This window comes from Dermacentor andersoni, chromosome 5, assembly GCF_023375885.2.
Source record: "Dermacentor andersoni chromosome 5, qqDerAnde1_hic_scaffold, whole genome shotgun sequence".
Taxonomy (NCBI): Eukaryota; Metazoa; Arthropoda; class Arachnida; order Ixodida; family Ixodidae; genus Dermacentor; species Dermacentor andersoni.
The window spans coordinates 160,299,960-160,319,899 of NC_092818.1; the positions used below are offsets into that span (position 1 = coordinate 160,299,960).

Genomic DNA, 19,940 nt, shown 5'->3' on the forward strand with positions numbered 1-19,940 from the left:
CGTCCAGGGCACTTTTACTTTAAGACAAATGGCTAGACCTTGAATAATTATACAATAATCGGCCCCATAGTGTTCTCACCTGCTGTCCGTCAACAAAAACATTAAGTTTTACGCTCACAATTTCATCAGTATCAGAGTTTGTCGGTTTCACGGCCTCCTGCAGCGTGGTTATTGGGGGTTTTTCATTGTCTTAGTGTTGGCCCGCAACCTTAACCCCAGAAGTCACCGCCTTTAGTTTTCCCGGCGTAGGCTGGGTGACCTTCTCCCTCGAAGTTCAGCAAAAGCACGTCCATTCGGTGAAGATGAAGAGAAGGGGACGGAGAGTGTGGCTATCAGGCGAAATTGGTCTGGTAATTAAGCAGAGCCATCGTTCAGAATACGCTTTTCCGGATGATCTTGAAAAGCAACGTCGTCGCGGCGCAGGGTGTAGTCGTTACACGTTGGTCGACCGTCGGACAAGAATTGACGAGGTCGGAATGAGGCGTTGCGGTACCAGTAAGAGCGGGCAATATGGGCGATGCCTCCGCAGTTATAACAGGGGGAGTGCCTATCGACAGTGCGACGTACGTCCTTTTTTCTAATTTGCGGAGACCTCGAAAGCTCGTCCTGCGGCAGTGACCAGAATGGTGCTGAAGGCGGTTGGTGGTAGGACGGGATCGGCACAACGGTTGGACGTCTCAATGTTTCCTCTGGTGGGGATGATCAAGGTGAAGTTCTCGGCAGCTGATGGTGCGACCGCATGGGCGTAACAGCGGGTTGACGTCGGACAGCGTCGGCGTAACTTACGAGGCGCTGCTCATGACCAGGATCGGCTACCGGGAACGCTTGCCCAATTGCATCACGGATGACTTCAGCAACTGACGCCACGGGTGTGCCCACTGTCAGTGTCCAGAGCTTCCGGAGTTCTTCGCGAAGATTCTCCCGAATTAGGTAACAGAGGGAGTTGTGATTGCTAACGGTCGTTGCGGCAGCGTTGATAGGAGTGCTGGTGGGCAAGCGATAGTACTGCCAGCATGTTAGATAGAGTGCGCATTCAATACCACTGGTTTCCTTCATAAAACCAGTAACAGTACTCGGTGAATTGCGCACAATTCCAGCGAATAGTTCTTCTGTGACGCCACACATAAGCTATCACAGCTTCTTTTTCGCAGGCACGTGAGTGTCAGCTCTACGACACAGGCAGGTCCTGTCCTCGACAAACATTGCTACGGTTTCGTTCGGTGTCTGGATGCGCAACTCAATTAGTTGCTTGGCATGGTCCTGTCAATCGAAACTCGCAAATGTTTCAACGAGCTGACGTTGGAAATCATTCCATGTAGCGATGCTGGTCTCACGGTTTTCAAGCCACGTGCAAGCACTACTTTCAAGGACGAGATACACGTGGGAGAGCTTTTGTTGAGCTGTCCAGCCATTGACGTTGCCAACACGTTCGTACTGGTCAAGCCAGTCTTCAACGTCTTCATGGGCACCACCATGAAAGCGATCGGGAATCAGTGGATGCAGGAGGGCTACCTGGAACGGACTATGGGTAGAGCTGTCTTGTAGTACTCGCGGAACCTGTGGCAGGCTGGTGGTCGCCACTGGCATAGGTAGACAGCACCCGGACGAACGTTCCTGTAGGGGAGGGGTGAGCCCGGGAGCAAGGCCTTGCAACCGCCGAGTGAAACGATGCGCATGAGTTGTAATTGGAGACGGGATGGATTAACGGCAGAGTTCTGTCCGCCGCACGTGCACCAGTGTCACGTTTAAACGCGAACAACAGAGAACAACACGTTGAGCAAGGCGGCGGAACTGTCTTGCTTGCTTACTTCCTTGCTTGCTAGCTTGCTCTTCACCTGTGGCGCTTACTCACTATGGCCATTGCCCATGAAGCTTACCCATTGGCCATGAAGCTGGCGGTTAAACGTTAAAGGGAAGACGAGAGAGAAAAACCTAAACGAAAAAGTAAGTCGGGGTGAAGTATTATGTTCCTGTTAATTAATCAATAGATTTACGTACAGATATAGAAATAAAATAATTGTAAGTATATATAAACAGCAAATTTTCTGCTTTTCGTTTTTTGGTGGTATTACAATAATTTCGAAGATGCAGTCGGCGATTTAAGGATCGATCCAATTATTTATTTGGATAATTAACGTGGTAGCCTTCTTGTGTCACAGAGACAGTCGCAAATGGCCACGCAGACGTTTCTATGGCTACATGACAATAAAGAAGCCCTGAATGAGAGGATATTTTGTTGAAAAACCACAAGAAGAAACACGTCTTCTTCGTCTCTGAATTCCCGCAGTCATACTACATGGAGTCTGTTAAAGCATACATCCTCATCGCCGTCTTCATGTCTACGTCAGAGATGTAAAATTTCATGAGATTTTTGAGGGGTGTGAAAAGAAAACTGGTTTAATTATAGTTTTCTTTTTTTCAAGAACATACGAAAAATTGAAAAAGGACGATTGCACAAAGTGATATTAAAAAGCCGACAGATTGATTTCTCAAACATTGAAATGAATATTTGTTACATTATTGCATCACGAAAGGTCCAGCAAAGCTTCCGGGTTCAAAATCTAGGCACAATTTTATGGCAAGGCATCGATTTCATGTCAGAACGTCAAGACCGAGATTTCTATCAATCTGTCTCCGATAAATTTCCGCTTGATGCATGAACGCTTCGCTGTGCAGTGGACGAAGCATTCCGGACATTGAGGTTCGAGCGCACGTATACAAATCCTGCAAGCAATCCACTGGGAACCTGTTGCGTAGCTTGGTGCGCGCATTTCCAAACTCGGACCAGTTTCTTTCACATGCCGCAGATGAAGTGGGAATCTGCCGTACGCGACAAGCGAGGGGGCTCAAGGGTTGGTTGAAGCAGAGTCCTTGAACCCTCCTCCTCCCGCTCACCTGAGTGAAACCAGGTGTTTTGCAGACTCCCGAACTCCTCCTTTCGACCAAACTTTTAAATACGTCGAAAGGGGTTTCTGCGGGGCAGCTCTGTCTGTTTCTTTTTTTTTTATTTTTATCCCGGCTGAAAATAAAAAAACGAAATTTTTTTTTCTAAATTTTTATTTTTTTCAACCACTTATACCTCTAGCCTGCACATCATATATATATATATGTATATATATATATACCGTTTTTTTAGTATCTTTATCAATCATCTAATACTTAATTTGACATTTTCGTTTTCTTTGCACTTCACTACAGCGCGATCGCAATGCAATTCTGATGAGGAAAACAACTGCACGGCAAATGGATACTCGCAATGCTTCATGAAACAGGGAGCCCACAACTGCACATGCAGAGAAAGTGAGCTCTATAACGGAGAAAGGTGCACATGTGAGTATGATGCGATAACATACATCACGTATTACGGAGAATAACCGCTTCATTAAGCCTTTTACGCAGTCGAGGCTTCTATAAATGTTCGTCCAGAGGGACCTTCTTTAACCCAAAGAACTCAAGTCATGAAATATTCAAAAACATGATCAAAGACAGCTTGCTTCACTGGTGCTTGTGGCACCACTCAGCAGCAATCCCGACGATATTACAAATGCAACAGACCACTGCCGTGCCTGTTGTAAAAGATTTATTATAGACCGACTACTTCGCCAGCATAGATTAGCGATAGCCACCAGGTATGCAAAGGCATGCATTTCATTCAATTATTCATTTGTAGGCGCCCGTTATGCAGGACGCTCGTGATGGCTCATTGTCATCTTGCTTGACGCCCATCGATCGTGAGCATCCGCTACCAGCATCGCTACACATTCATCCATTCATTCACTAATTCATTCATTATGTTCCTTTACTTATTTATTATTACTGTGAGCCTTGGATAGGGCTCACACAGTAGTGCTAATGCAATTGCAGGCACAGCACTGTAACTCTTCAAAGATTCTCAGAAACACAGGCAGGTCATCGCAAAATAGTCAAAAAAGAGAAGACATGCACAAATTGAAATGCTGACGTTAACAGTGCCGAAAAAGATGAAGCAAAGAAGGTAGCACCTATATAATTCATCGCTGACGAACTTAAGAGTAAGCGCGAACTCAGATAGTAACACCATAGTAATCACTCTAAGAGCGATTCAAGATACAGTTTGAGTACCAATACAAAGATTTCAACAGATTCAGTCTGCGCAGGCGTATTGCGGTCAACAGCAACTGGCGCTAATCGTACGGTGCGCTCCGCTCTAGTGTCTATACTGACTATATTATCCTATGTTTTATGAAAACACCGGAATAACATTACACGACTTCAGATATTTGTGGCCCGGCTTTACTTAAGTCTCTAAGGAAATCATAAGTGGATTTACTATTTGATCGCTCGACTCGAATTATTTTACGCCATCAGAGGATGTTTTAAAATGGTATAGATATACTGGACCGGTCAGTGTTTTTTACGGATTACCAGCTGCACTATTCACTTACCGCACTGTCTGGCTTGTCGACTCACAATCGGTTTCAAGTATGTTTTGCTCGTTGCAATCCAAAACAGTGTCCTCCTCGCAAACGCTCGTTCTTTATTTCAATATTTTCAGCTACGTGTAGTAAAAAGGCTTTAGAAGCGTGCAGAGAGCGAAAGGCGGAGTGCGCCATCAAGGGTAACACGGAAGAATGCGTATGTCGGCTGCCAAAGGCCTTCAACGGTGATGATGTGTGCACACAAGGTACGTATCGGCAGTTATAGGTCCTTGACTGTTGGGCTATGTATGACAGCCTGTACCGCAGCTGCCGGTCTCATAAAGGTGGACGCTAAATTTGGCAAATTTTTTCTTCTTTCAGACGGAATCAAAGTTATAGAGATAGAGTTCCAAATTAGCGAACCCACTTCTATGCTCTACAGCATAGCAGTGGTAGACAGAGAACGCGAAGAAATTGCTGAAGCGGTAAGTGTACTGCCTGTAAAAGGCGACAACGAACGCAGAAGGTCTTTACATCTCTCCACCTCCAACAGATTTATTTATTTATTTATTTATTTATTTATTTATTTATTTTATTTATTTATTGCTTGATTGATTGATTTTTAATTCCCAAAGCAACAGTGATGCTATGCAAGACGCCTGTAGTACAGGGCTCATCACTACTTTTGACCATCCGGAGTTCTTTCAAGAAGTCCAGAACCACTTTTTATCGAAGTCGACAAGTTCCCTTGATGGTGGAACTATTTCAGAAAAGCTTTACCGCAAGAAGTACCCCAATGCGTTTAACAGAAGCGGAGATATTGGCAATCAAAGAGCGCCTGTGATTCCCATTTCGGTACTGCCACTCTTTCTGCGAAAGCTACTGCGGAGAGGGTGGTGCCCATAACGCTCCGCCTACTGAATGTCCCCGTGGCGCGCAATTCAAATGTAATTATGTATGTTCATATAGACGCCACTACTTCCGATTTTGGCGCCAACGACGGGCCAAACTCAGAGGCTGTTCCTTAGTTTACGATTGAGTTCACTGTGTCTCATCCCTTTGTGTTGATACAGGGTACTATTAACTACGCATGCTACTCTCGCACCGAGTGACATCAGTCGCGCATTTCCTTTCGCACTTATCTCTACGACAATCAAACAGTTTCAGAGGGCTGAACAAACTTCGTATTCATGTTCACTCGTGCGAGTATACCTCACTGTTGCGTCTGCCTCACTGTTTGTGCAGCACCGGCTTAAACTGCTAGTGAGGTGTTCTCGTGCACAGCGCGCAAAATTGTGTTTCGCGTGAAACGAGACAAGCGCAACAGCTAGCGCGAGAGACCATCAACGGAAGTTGGCCACTCAGCAAAAAAAGCGACGAAAAATAAGGAGGCGGTACCTGTGACGTATGCATTATGCGATCCTCCAACTCAGGTATGGGAGAACGGAGGGAAGGAATTTCGCTTGCGAAGGCTACATGGCGGCAAGTGGAGAGCGCGTTATGCTGACGGTGACGCTGGCCTCTTGAAATCAAGGGTTCCTGGTACTGAAATATTTCTGTCTAGGCTAATAAAGAACCGCTTTGAAAAATTATTGCGGTAGAACATTCCCTAGTGGGAACGCAACAACTTCATCACCATCTTCATCCTCATAATCAACGTCTTCTCTATCCTTTCTACACCCTTTCCCCTTCCACCAAAGATGAATAGCAGGTCACAACATTCATTCAGGCCGTCCTCTCAGCTTTTCTATCATAATAAATACCTCTCCTTCTATAAAATGCACAACGAAAATTTTCTATGCCGCCTAGTGAGGGGGCCCTTTAAGTAGGAGGAAAAATAAACTTTATTTTCGTACAACAGATTTATGAGACCTAGGCCTCTCTACCTAGATCACGGCCTCGAGCCTTTGGGCCCTGGCGGCATCTTCAGCCTGCTGGATTGCCTTGAGATGGTCTTGTGGTGCACAGCTGAGCAACACGGTCTCCCACTGCTCTCTAGTCTTATGCGTTTTATTCTGTGTGGGTGTCCATTAAGGTCTAACGAAAACGCGCCAAGTGTGTCAACACGCTGGCTTGCCCGCATGGAGTTCACACCTCGAAGGACCACTCAGCGGCGTTCAATCGGACATTAATGCTTTCGCATTCACAACTCATAATAAGTGCTTAGGTGTTGGATTTCTTACAGCGAAGCTGTGTGTGGCTGGTTTCCAGCGGATCAAATTCCGTAACCGAAAACCGTGGGCCGATACCGAAGATGGTGCAATACCGGGCCGACCCCCGGCGGAGGTGAAGCAGGCTTCAAACCCTCAGCCAACTTGCAAAAATAAGTTTAATATCTTGTATCCAAATACAACCGGTACCAGATATTAAGCTGATAAGAACACATACTACACTTTGACCCGCGTCGGCAATGTCTACGTTCGCACCGCCCTCTCTTCGTTGGCGTTCCAAGCGCTTGCGTATCTCCTTTCTTTCCCTTCCGCTCTCGCGTGGTGGCGGTGCCGTCGAAACGTCACCGGTGTCTAGTTTCCTCCGGCCCCACGGGGCGGCGGTCCCGTCGTCCACGCAAATGTATGTACAAAAACACGGTAGATGAGTCCGTACCTATGATAAAAAATCTGTGTCGCCTCTGTGTCGCATGCTAAGCAGCTTCGCTGGTCATCCACCTTCGCAGAGTGGAATGGCTCATGCTTTGCTTTTTTTTTTTTTTTTCATGTAGATTTTGCCAGAGTTTGCACCAGACCCATATATCTAATTTTCTGACGTCTTCTTTCTAATTTGTTTTTTTTTCCCAAGGTGAGAGCAAAGACAGGCCACAAACACGTTACTGCGGAGAATGTGATCTACAATAGGTATGAACATCTTTCGAAAAGTACGATATTTGTCCAAACGAAATTAAACGAAAACCGAAGCCAAGCAAGAAGCCAGGACAGCTATAAATTGCGCTATTCGAAGTTACTGATATGCTGATCGAATGGGATGTGACTCAGGATATTAAGGCACTTAAAAGTATCAAATTCTTTTTACTCGAAGCTTCCTCTGCCTTTGCCATTTTTTCTTTGAGATATTTGCTCTATAAATTGTTTCCCCATTGCAATTATTATGCAGTAGAACCTAGCATGAAATCGCTTGTTAATTTAATAATGAATCATTTACGAAACCGTATGGGCATCTTAATTATAGTGGGCCTTAATCACAGCAAGACTCAGATTGTCCTTCGCAATAGTCTGCGTACACGATGGTTGCTTTCTTTTTTCTTTCACTACAACTGTGCAAAATGAATATTTCACTTGATTGCCATGGTTCATATTCTCATGTCTGAGGCCTCTGAAGAGTTTGCACGTGGCCGTCCACATTTTGTAAACGTGACAAAAAACCCCTAAATTCAAAATTCTTCAATACTGGTTCAGTGGCTCCTTTGATTGATCGTGAAGGTGCAAAAAATGGAGTGAAATTGAATTTTACATGTATATAAATAAAAGGCGCCTGAAAGAGACAATGAGGAAAAGTGCAGCGAATTTCAAGTACCCGAAAACAGAGTGTTTTGGCGAACGGTATTTTACGTATGGTATCTGACAAGGGCCGCTACGTTCAAACAGGCCCAATAATTTCTCTAGATTTATGTTTTCGTAATAATTGCAGCTGTATAGAACGTTTGCGCAAGCCAAACAAAAAACGTCCGTTTGTTTCAAGAAGCACTGTTTTCGGAAAGTTACACGTTTTCTGTAACGAGAATATTTTACGATACGCTTGTAATGACTGTAGGGGAATTTTCCTGCCAACAGGGACAACAGTGTAGGTGTGAAGTTCGGCGTAGGACTTAAGGATAGCAGAAGGACGCTGTCAACGTTACTTCACTGCCAAAGAATACCAATGTTTCCAAACCATTGCCTCATGGGAAATGGCATCTTCTTCAGAGCGAACAGCTTGCATGGTAAGTTAATTGGCGCACGGAAGCGATTTCTTTTAGTCTGTGATCTTTTGGCTTCTTTGGTAAACCACTATCACTGCTTTACCAGAGAAGCAGTCTTTCTTTTTAATGCTAAAGCATTATATGCCTTATGAAGGGCAAAATCCGGCGTCCGGCGTTAACATGCGATGGTACCCAAGTCCACGTGACCAAGTGATAACATCACGTTACCGGCGCTTCACCTGCTTCTGTTCGCACTGCGGAAACCCGCGGTGAACACCACGGCGTCGGACGGAGGCTGTGGTCAACACCCAAAAAATGACACTGCCCAATTCAAAAATTGAGTTTACTTACGTGAAAAACCTACCTGGGACACTCCCACATTTGACTACATCATCATCATCATCATCATCAGCCTGGCTACGCCCACTGCAGGGGAAAGGCCTCTCCCATACTTTGCCCACCCCCAAAGTTTAGGTGGCGCACCTTCAAAATTGACTTTGTCGAATTCGAAAATTGAGTTGACCCACGTTCAAAAGCGACCTGACCCACTTCCAAAAATTGAGTTGGCCCATCCCCAAAATTTGTATGGCCCGCTCTCAAGATCGACCTTGCCCAATTCGAGCACACGCCGAGCGAAAAGTATTGCGTGGAAGACTCAGAATGCTTTCGCCTTCAATGCACCTAAGCCGACTTAAGTGCCTCTGCAGTTTTTTTTTTTTTTTGCGATGTCTCTCCCCGACTTCCCTTTCACGGAAACTGCTTCATCCGCCGAGCAGGTCTAAGATGGGGCAGCACGCATATATCTATTTGGCGCATACATATTCGCCATTGGAACTTCCCCTGCGTATGTACCGGTCACTGGCTCCTTTCTCTACGGGATTACGCAACGAAGCAACAAAAGCAGCCTAATTGTCCTTACGGCAATAAATATGCGCCTCAAGCATCATTCGTTCATTGTACCAAATTTTCATTTGTCTTTTTCTGACGCTTTGAAGCAAATAGCTTTCTTTGGTTCTTACGAAATCAAACGGGCGTCTTTATCGACAAACGCCAGCTAGCGCTGTGAGACACACGAGCTGGCGCGCACGTTATCGTCCATGCTCTTAAAACGTACGTTTCCTCCATGGTCATTGCGCATTGGTGTTCCACATATTTGAAAATATATGTCTACTTTATGCCAAAGAGCGGTGGAAGGTTCTGCGATAACCTAGTTGGGTTGATAAATCGAATAGTTCTAAATGTTACAGAGTAAGCTGTTATACCGCGGTGGGCTCCGTCGCATCTATCACCAAGCACAATATGGGGGATTGGCCAAGAAATGGATTAATTGTGTTGAGGAAGAAAAAAAATGAAGATGTATCAAAAATGCCAGAATGAAAAATATATACAGCATACCTGATTAAATCAAGCAGGCTAGGTGACTGTATGTCAGCGTCCCGTATCAAAGGGAATGACGGTAAATAATCGTCATCAACAACATCGTATCGTGCCGTGGGGCAAGGGATGTGACATGTGAGCCGCGTAGTCTCGATGTCTGTGTTTACTCTTTGGTACACTTTATGTCGCCAAGCTATGAACCACTGCTGAAGAAGCGATTCGTAGACTGTACATAACCATTGTGTACACTGTATCCTTGAACATCACTTTTTATATATGAACCTGACTTTACGTGTAACTGTGCGCTTCCGTTGGTCTATGTCGTTATCTGTTAGTGAGTGAGGACTCGGACACTACTTTGAAAACGTGCCGCGTATACAACACTTCGTACTTTGTATATGTTATCGCCCTGGTGGAATTGTGCCATGGTTGGGACTCAGAGTTCGTATCTTCTCTTGCTGAAATAAATCTTTTCTAAACACAGAGCTACGCCCGTGGCTAAAACCAGGCAATGTCGGTCTTAGCAGACCTCTGTGAAGAGAGCAGCACAAACCGTAGCTCGCCGTCAAAGCTGGGCCGATGGTTCAGATCGTTCTCGTGAAAACGATGCGAAGAGACTTCGCCGCGAAGACCCTCTAGTGCGTGCTGCCGGAAACGGGCTCCCATGGAGCCTCCAGCATACGCTCTGACTGCTGGTTGTGCCGCGCTGGCATGTGACTTTATTTATTATTTATTTCACCATCCGATGCGAGGACATGACGGCAACGATGGCGCGAGATACGGCTCGAGTGTCCCCATAACTGTCACCGCCGTAAGAAAAAACAATGCAGAAAAAGATCACTAATAAACACCGACTTTCTAAGCGTAATTACTTAGGCTGACAGTAACTGGTGGTGACGTCTGCGCACTCGCTCGGAAGTTAGAGTGAAACTGGTAATCCATCAAGGGGTAAACATTGCAAGTTGCCAGGGCCGACCATAATTCCGCCACTTTCATGAGAGGTAGCAAGCGCTTATAAACTCGCAGACGTTCCGGTTGCAACGTTCTCCTAGTGTGTAGTCAATTTGGCTGCGATGTTCTGCTCAGTTTGAAGTCTCTTTTCTCTAAAGGCCAACTACGATAAAATATTGCACCGCTTGATTAAAGAGCCTAGTTTAAGATGGTATAGATAAAATGTATTAACAGCTGGACGAGCTGGTGTGGTAACATGATGAAACTGCGCCAAATGGTTCGGTTGCGAGTCAGGTGAGAGTCAGCGCACCGTCTTCCAGCGTCCTTTCTTCATGCTCGTCTTTTGCGTTGTTCCATCATGATAAAGAAGCGTCCGTGCAAATTGCTCGAAATGCAAGTGGAAGCGCCACAACATGCATGGAGCCACGTGCGCAGAAGCAAACATGAACACATCTCACCCAATGACTACGAAAACTCGCTGTCAAGACGCGACAGTCAGGAAGCGCGGCAGCAGCAGCGAGCGAACTGCTACTCGCATCAACGCGAAGTAAAGCGCGAAAACGCGGCGCAGTGCTGATTCCGTACCCATCACAGATGGCTTTCAACATGCAGCGGCCCGGCCGGGCGATCGCGTGCGCCGCCAGGAATAGAACGCGCGCCCCACTCCTTCCCCCTCCACCCCCCCACCCCCGATACCTTGCGTGCGACGGAAGGCGGCGCGCTTCCTCCCCGCTTTCGTCCGTTGCGTACACGAGATCGAGCCGTGACCGCCGGCTCACTCTCGCACGCTTTCACTAGCACGTACAGTATACAGCACGCGGTGAGGATTTTATCGCCCTTGGACTTTATATGGAAACTCACGGCGACAGCGACGCAGACCGCAGAAATGCGCCTGTAGTTTACATAAAATTGCTATCGCAATAAAATGCGATTATTGGTTTAGTTAGTTCTACCATTAACTTACGCGTGCGCATAGTTGTTGAAATTAATTATCTTTATTTGTCGGTACACTGCCACATCAACGTCTCACTATATATAAGCTGCAAGAAAATAGATGCGCTTTATTATAGTTCCGTCAATATGCATTGTTCAACAAAAAAGAAAAATTGCGCGGGGAACCTTATCGCGGGAAGTAATCTTACTTGATTTGACATCAGCGTCATTTTAAAGATTATATTATATATATACATATATATATATATATATATATATATATATATATATATATATATATATATAATCTTTACACTAACGCCCAATTGTTCTTAAAAGTCAAATTATTATGGGGTTAATTTTATAGGGCGAAAGCCACAATGTGATTATCCATTAGCCCACTAAGGGTTTGCCTACCTGGAGTTCTTTAACTTGCACCCAATGCACGATATACACTGGCGTTTTTATTTTCGTTTTTTTATTTCGCTCCCATCGAAATGCGGCCGCCGTGGCGGGGATCTGATCACGCGCCATCGTGCTCAGAAGCGTCACGTCGAAGATACTACGCCACCACGGGGGGTCCCATTTGCATTCTCCTGTAAGGAGCTAATACCACCTCCACCGGGTGAGGTGGGTCTTTCACCGCAAGAATCAGGAAACGACGATAACGGCGGGCATCGTGATGATGAAAAAAAAAGGTTGAAAAGAATCTATTCACTTCATTAGTACGTGGTTGTGAAGATATCCGAGTGTGGAGCGGTTCTGCCTAACACATGGGCCAGGACGGCCTTAAATAACCCCTCGCGGTATTGTGCTCGTTGATGTCCTCATTGAAAACTTGAGAATTTGTGGAATTGTCAGGGCGTTTGTCAGCTTTAGATGTCAGCGAGCTCTTCCCCTTCTGATCTCCTGCTGTGGGTCCTCCCCTTTGTGTCTACTCAGGGTGCAGAGGGGTAACACTTTTTCGGTGAAGAGTGCAATTATCTCGACATGGGAACGCCCGCTTGAATCTTTCCCACATTGGTGAGGTTGAAGTCCAGGCTGATCCTTACAGCCTTTTCTGGAACAAGGCAAATCATCTCGTCATGGGAACGCACGCCTGAATATTTCTCATTCTTGACAAGTAGATCATAACAGAGCTCCTTCCAATAGTTCTTACTTCGCGACTCCCGACTGCGTATTTATACTCCACCTGTTTTTCATGAATCCTACCAATGAAAATAGCATGAAGTGATATGATTGAAATGAAACCAATATCTCTACATCTATTTGCAGCAACATGGGCTGCGAGCATAGTCCAAGAGGAAGTCATGGTAAAAGCAAGGATCACTAGAGTTACAGCAGGTAAAACAAGCCGCTTTCTGATATAATAGGCAATTTGTGTGCTCGGGGGAACTTTTAGCTTTGTATTGCTCATTGAGTACTGGAAGCATACCCGCGACCAAATAAGTGCTTTGCTTTGCGGTACACAGCCTGAACCACGTGAATTCTGGTCTGCGGTTGTCGTTTACTTGCTACGAATTATTCGAGATAACTTGTCATTAAAATCCTGAAAAAAACCTGTGCTATCGTTACTCGCTTGGACACAGAAATAATCGTTTCGCATATTGCCTGTTTCGAGACAATCCTTCTGGCAGACCTATTTCAGTAATTATAAACATTTTTTTTATCTGTCTTTTATCTTCTTTTTTTGTGTGTGCACACCGCTGAGAAATGACGAGCGAATGTTCGATTGGTTGCATATGGTGGATTACGCATTAACTTGCGCCTTTGACTGCTGTCTGGTACCAAAAAGTAGATCTGGCCTTAGCAGGTACTGGGCGTGAGTAGCGATTGCGTATATGTATTCAGACTATTCTATAGGAAATTATTGCTGTGTCATACAAGTTTTGCTGCTATATGTTCCTAGCGAATGGATTCTTCATAATAATATCGCGAAATTTTTATTCTGCAGGAGCCAAAATGAATTTTGTCGTAGTATCCATCTGTCTCGGCTCATTACTCTTATTCGGCATCATTGTCTCAGCCAGCATCATCGTGAGGTAAGTTTTTTTCTTCGGAATAAACCGTCACGTGGTAATGCGTAGAGGTACATCAAGAATTCTTTTTGTGATGATAGCGCTTTTTATACGCCCCCTTGAATGAAACCTTCCAATTGAAATTTATGTTCTCAAGTATGGACGGAAAAACAGCCCACCAAGTTGCAGTGCTTTCAGTTCCCTGTTAAGTACGACTTGCTTCCGCAAAAGAAATGAAAAATAAAATGATATATTGAGTTTGCTGTGTGTGGTGTAATTGGTGAAGATTTTTTTACGAGCATCTTAATAGTACCATCACTCAAGGCACACCAATATAGGAGAGCCAGTATATTTCTTAAATATCTGAGGGAGCAAAAACATATATTATTCAGAATCATGAAACTGCGTCAGCAGTGCTGTAATTCATGCGGTAATTCGTTTCTACTGAAACTCCACTACTTCATGTTAGCACGTGCAAAGAACACCAGCATTCCCGCTCCTTCCTATAGCAGAAAAAAGTGCAGATCACTAATGCATTCGTCGCACAGAGCTCCATATATTTCCTCGTCAGCAAGGAAGAATTATTGTTTCTCTTATGAAGCAAAGCTTTTTCTCTAAGTCAGGACTTTGCTATGTATTTATAATTCATCGACATATTACCGACACGTATTGGGAGCCTTGGTGCCTAAAGTATCGTAGCAAAAGCGCATGAGCGACTGTCCAGGCGAGTGCAAGAACAAAGGTAAACCTACTTTTGCTGGCATTAACTCGCCAGAATCATATTTTTCGAGTTTGTAGATGACCTCTCCTATGAATATCGTGTTAGACAAGTTTTTTCAAATTCCGTCTGTCATAACTAAGTAAATATATGTAAAAACGCTGTGAATAATTCTTAGCTGCACTTTCTTTGTCGTTGTAGTTCGCTAAAGTCCAAGCTTCAGCCCCGACATGCGAGCATAAAATGCGCAGACTACAACGATAGTTTCACCTTTGAGCTCCCTTAACAGCGACACCAGCAGCGGACTCCGCCGCATTCTCAAAAGCAAATTCCTTGCGATGAGCAGGACGTCGTGTTTGTCCAATGCAGTATTGCTTCCTGTGGCTTCCGAAACGCCGTGCACAGAGCCGACAACTCTCGGAGTCTGCGTGACCAACGGAACTCAGCAGAAATAGCAAAGCGCGATTCTTGCACGATAACTCGGTAGCTAGCGCGTCGAGCTCCCAAATGCACATTGCCGCTAAGGTGGTAATGGGCAATCTTTTGTATTTCAGAGCGCACCTCGTAAGGCCCAACCACCGGCACGCGTCGGCAAGCTTCCGCGCGCGCCGACAAGCGAACGCGTCACTTCGCGTCGGTTATAGAAAATTGGCAGTGGCTTAGGTCGGATATGCCAGGATATACGTAGCGAAAACTAAGGCATAGCATAGTTAGCCTTGGTTAATCTTGATTGCAAGTCCAAGTTAGTGTGGTTGTCTGCTATGTTGCGGCGTTTAGCCAGTCGTTCGGCGCGCTGTTCGTCTATTTGCTGGGCGATTCGTTTCCTCTTCATCTCGTTCCGATGTCGACTCCAGGCCTCCTCCTGCTTATCAGAATTGTCACCGTCCATACTGCCGCCTCAACTGCGATTGCGGCGCACGTGAGCTATCCTTTTCAATCCTCTGACATGTTATCAAGCATGCGACGCAGCTGGCGAAGCGAGCGGAGGCGAACGCAACGACGAGGAACGCGGTGTGACGTCATGTGCCTCGTTGGAGCCCGGCCACGGCGAAATCGCAAGTTCGCGGCCAGTAAAGCTTTCCCTTTAAAAAAGAGAGTGCAACCACTGGACACAAGCTCTCAGGCAGGTGTTTGCAAATCGATCTCGAAGAAGATCGCTTTGCAAACACCTGCGCGACCATGCCATATGAAATCAAAAAGCTGTTGTACGATTTAACTTTTGCTAGCTCTCTGCACAGCCAACTAGGTAAAAATTAGGCGTGCAAAGTATTACTGACACTGAAAAATCTGCGTTAGAAATATTGACACGTAGTAGTTACCGTGCACAATGATGTAGAATCAAAACTGGGAGTTACAAATTTAACTCTTTATTAAGCAAACTTATGCCCAGCAAAAGCAACACTCATTCGCAACGATAGCGGCGAGCAAAGTAGGCGATCGTTGAAAAGCTCATCTGCGGGTCAAGCGCGTCGGCTTTCTTAGATCAGTCGTCGAAAGTTCAGCGTATTCGTTGGTGCCCGCGGGCCTTCCAGAAACTACTACTCATTTCGTGTCGCATGTGCAATCAGATTATACAACGTTTGTCGACAACAGACAACCGACAGAACCATCGATAACATTAGCCAAACTTCCGATACGTGTAGGCGCGTCCTCCGCCAAACGATATCGTCTAACATTTGCTAGCCTGTGAAATACTGTCATCAGATACAGATAAAATATCCCTGTCAATATAATTATGCTTGTTGGTGCATGAAAGAAACGTGAAAAAGTGGGTTCTGAAAAAAATCAGCAAACGAATTGAAACACCTGTAGCACTCACAAAAAAAAAATCTAGAATAGCTAAAATTTACCCAATTCGTAGCTTGTCTCCTCCTGATTCTCGATTCTGTCAAATCTTGAGCGTGAAGCACCTTATTTATTATTCTAAGTTGTTTTCAAGCTTCCACACCGCATAGGGAGGCCTTCACATTGACAGTATTACTAGAAAAATTTTCACTCTGGAAAGGTCATCTTCTATTGTAACAGGTTTCAACATGTCAAGTGTCTTTCTCGACATTAATGAAATCAGATACTGTCAGATAATACAAGCGTAAGAATCTGAGGGTTTCAATAGGTGTCTTTCGTTGTCCTGGGCCAAGCCGTAGTATCGAAGCACTTATTGGAATGTATGGGGTTAGCTCATCTGCATAACATAAGATCATATATATGTATATATATATATACATACATAAACAGGTTATTTTTAGAAGTTATATGCTTCAAGTCCCCACAACAAAATATACCACTTTATTCTTTTCAGCCTACTATGATGTTTGGACTGAGAAAGGCATTCAATTTGTTCTGTGAGGACTGCAACAGTTGCTGTGCATATTATGTTATTGCACAACACTGGATACAGTAGCCAACCGCTATTAAAGCTCAGAAGAAATTAATAGCACAGCGCACATGATGAGGCACATTGCGTTTTATTGCTCTTTTTTAATCCATGCCTTTTTTTTTTAATTGCACAAAAGATGCTTCACTCAACTAATGTGCTAGTACATACATAAAAAGCACCATTTTATACTACAATAATGATAAATCAATCAAATGATTATTATAGTACCCAGGAACAGCTAGAGAGCCTTCTTACTTGTGCATTTAAAAAGCAATATGTGAGACAATATGTGCAGTACACATGAATGTGTAGGACAAAAGAATGCGAGAGAGAGAAACAAATAGGAAAAAAACAAGGAAGGGTAAAAAGGAGTTAATCATACATGATTACATACAGATACACAAAACACAGGAAATGAACTCTGAAGTATGTCAATACATGCACAATTCTTATTACATGTTTTTTGGAGTCGAGTAATATTTAGCACCGTCTTTAATGCAACAAGGCCAGGAGAAGAATGCGGAATGCTGTCTGGTATACTGTTGTGACATGAACAAATGCATATGATCAAGAAGCTTTGGGGAAATGTAATGCCACGGACCCTCTTAGGAACAAAAGGTCTAAGTAATTAAGTATTGAATCTAGAGGTTCAAGTTGAGGCATACTTGAGAAGGCTGAACAATGGTAGACAGAATGGCAAAAGTGGTACTTGAAGATATCAATTTATCCTGGATGCGTTTAAGGAGGTTGAAATTAGATGTGCACATTGCACCCCCACCTACAGAGCCATACTCTAGTAGTGCAAGGCTTACAGCAGAGCACAATTTCAGAAATAAAACAGATGAGTGTAAATCACGCAATATACGCCATGCAATTCCAAGAGCATGACGGGCACGTTGTGTGATATCTGTGTGAGTAGAAGTTTAGTGTTTTGTTCAAGTACGCACCAAGATCTTTCGTTTCATAAACCCTGGGCAGAGGAGCATCCCGAAGGGTGTATGAAAATTGCACATGGTGTGTTTTCCGCATATAACCTAATATCATAGCATTGGAAGCATTTAAGAATACCTTATTGTTTCTGCACCAGCTTGAGAGTGAAAAAATGTCTCTTTGGAGGTTGATACAGTGGCGAACACTGTTGACAGTCTGAAATAGTTTGAAGTCGTCGGCACACAAAGTCATGCTGTTCATTTATTAAAGTGTTCTTGCACCAACCGAAAGCAAGGAATGCAATACTGATTCGAACACTTTCGACGCACTGCAGAGGATAGATATATGCCAGCAGTTAGTAACTGCATGTCTAGCATCCGATTTGTGCATGGGCAATGTTCATACTACCTTCCGAGTGCTAAAAAACATACCAGACTTTAAGGAAACTGTTGAAGATGCTTGGGAGAAAAAGAAACAAGTATGCTTCCATAGATCTTATTCCTTTAAGACAGCACATTATCCCGTTGATTGAAAACTTGCTTTCGCCACGTCTCTTGCATATTCAGAATCATAGAAAATGTGCAGCAGCAGAAAAAATTAAGAGTAAGATTTGTCGCGTTTACAGAATTTCAACTCCATTCTAAAGCTCGCTAAATAAACATCAAATATGCAAACAAACTATTTCGTGTTTTGAACAGCTTGAAAAGCGCTTTTCCAGCTACCTTAAAGTTGTGCCTGCTGCATGACATTGTGAAAAACAATGAAAGAAGTGAACCCGCCATGTACAACATACAGACACAGAGTAAGAACCCTCAAACGTCTATCTTCCCACTCATTTTGCTAAAACAGTTTGACCGTTATTGAAAATTGCAGCACAGTTCCAATGATAAGTGTTTCAAGATTTATGAAACACACTTTAGATATCATTACTTTCATCAGTGCTTTTGCTGTTGATGTACCATCTTGCGTACACAACTGTGTAGAAAGCGTCTGAAAGGGTTAAGCATTGTGGTAGAAAATACCATGAGCACCACAAGAAAGGGAAAGTTTGGGGCGCTTCATTGAATGATTGAACACCGTGCCAGACCGAGAAGGAAGGTTACTTGAAGCATCTTTGACACCATATATAGAACATACATGTTCTGAAAAGCCATCAGCAGTGTTCGAGACATCACTACCATTATTCATCAAGAAGGCATACATCATTGGCGCTCTCCTTAAAAAAGTGAGAGCACACGAAGCTATAGAAGTATTTTGAATTAAGGCTCACGCTGGCTTCAGCACATTCGATGTGGTAGTAGTGATGATACCTATAAGAACAATAATCTTAGTGGCATCATGGTACTCTAGACAGCTCACAAGACAGAAAAAAAAGTTGATGCCTGTACGCTAGACCGGAGAGAAAGCTCTGTACGCTAAATATAAGCATGTAATTGCGGTGTCAGGCCGTACAGGCGTGATGGGGCTCAGGCTGTGCTGACCGCTTGTTCAGACTGACTGAAGAAGAAAGTTGAGTGCTGTCCAGAGAGCCGTCAAGCACCCTGCAGAGCAGACTGACTAGTGCAATGTTGCGCTGGTTTTGCAGGGTGTGCCACTTCAGGGCTTTTGGGCAATCGTCGTGGGATGGCATGAGCTTTCGACGACCGAAAGGAAGGGAGTGGAGGCTGCGAGTTGCCAAGCGTTAAACAAAATCAGGATTGTCAGCGACACGAGTTTGGTACAGGGACTATACTGATGAGCAGTAATCAAGCCGTGGCAGAATGATAGAAGTGTCGAATGATGTAGTCTTTTAGGGGTGCCTCCGAGGAAGTGGGCTTGACACGCATCAGTCTTGTTGTGTCTGGTACTCATGGCAGCACTTTTTGCAGTGCTACTACAGAGTTTGTTATTGTAGGCCCAGTCGTTCACTTTTACGCAATGTATTTATTTCAAGCACGTGGGCTGTACACCGGCATAATGCTGCAGTGGCAGTTGTTAATCAAACACATTCTGCGAAAATGCATTAGGAACTTGGTTTTGAATTGATATTTTTCCCGACTACAGTTTAGAGTATCGCAGCGAGAAATATTTTAGTGGAAGCTGAAGAGATTTGGGCAGTTTAAGCATACCGACTGCACAAAGCATTGATGACACCTTTTCACATTCCCCGCAATGCACTCACACCATCTGCTCCCTCCATAAACAAAAAAAGAGATCAAAAGCCAATTACAGTTTCATTAACTCAGTGTGTGCTGCTTCTCAAGCAGGCATCGGAGCAATCCTGGTATACGAAGCTGCATGCATAGGTCTTGCATGATGCAGGTCCTTCTATGCATTGCACATGGTG

The 19,940-nt window shown here is 44.4% G+C and overlaps 1 protein-coding gene and 1 pseudogene across 1 annotated transcript in view; one reads left to right on the forward strand and one right to left on the reverse strand.

Moving 5' to 3' along the window:
• The window catches only part of LOC126531500 (uncharacterized), a 92,421-nt gene that overhangs the window by 63,735 nt on the left and 8,746 nt on the right, over window positions 1–19,940 (forward strand). Inside the window, exons 15-21 of the mRNA XM_055071199.1 lie at window positions 3,199–3,330; window positions 4,535–4,663; window positions 4,779–4,882; window positions 7,194–7,249; window positions 8,183–8,331; window positions 12,847–12,915; window positions 13,526–13,613. Coding sequence (XP_054927174.1) covers window positions 3,199–3,330; window positions 4,535–4,663; window positions 4,779–4,882; window positions 7,194–7,249; window positions 8,183–8,331; window positions 12,847–12,915; window positions 13,526–13,613 — 727 coding nt within the window. The remainder of the gene's footprint in view (window positions 1–3,198; window positions 3,331–4,534; window positions 4,664–4,778; window positions 4,883–7,193; window positions 7,250–8,182; window positions 8,332–12,846; window positions 12,916–13,525; window positions 13,614–19,940) is intronic.
• LOC126532567 (U2 spliceosomal RNA) lies at window positions 6,630–6,809 on the reverse strand (annotated as a pseudogene).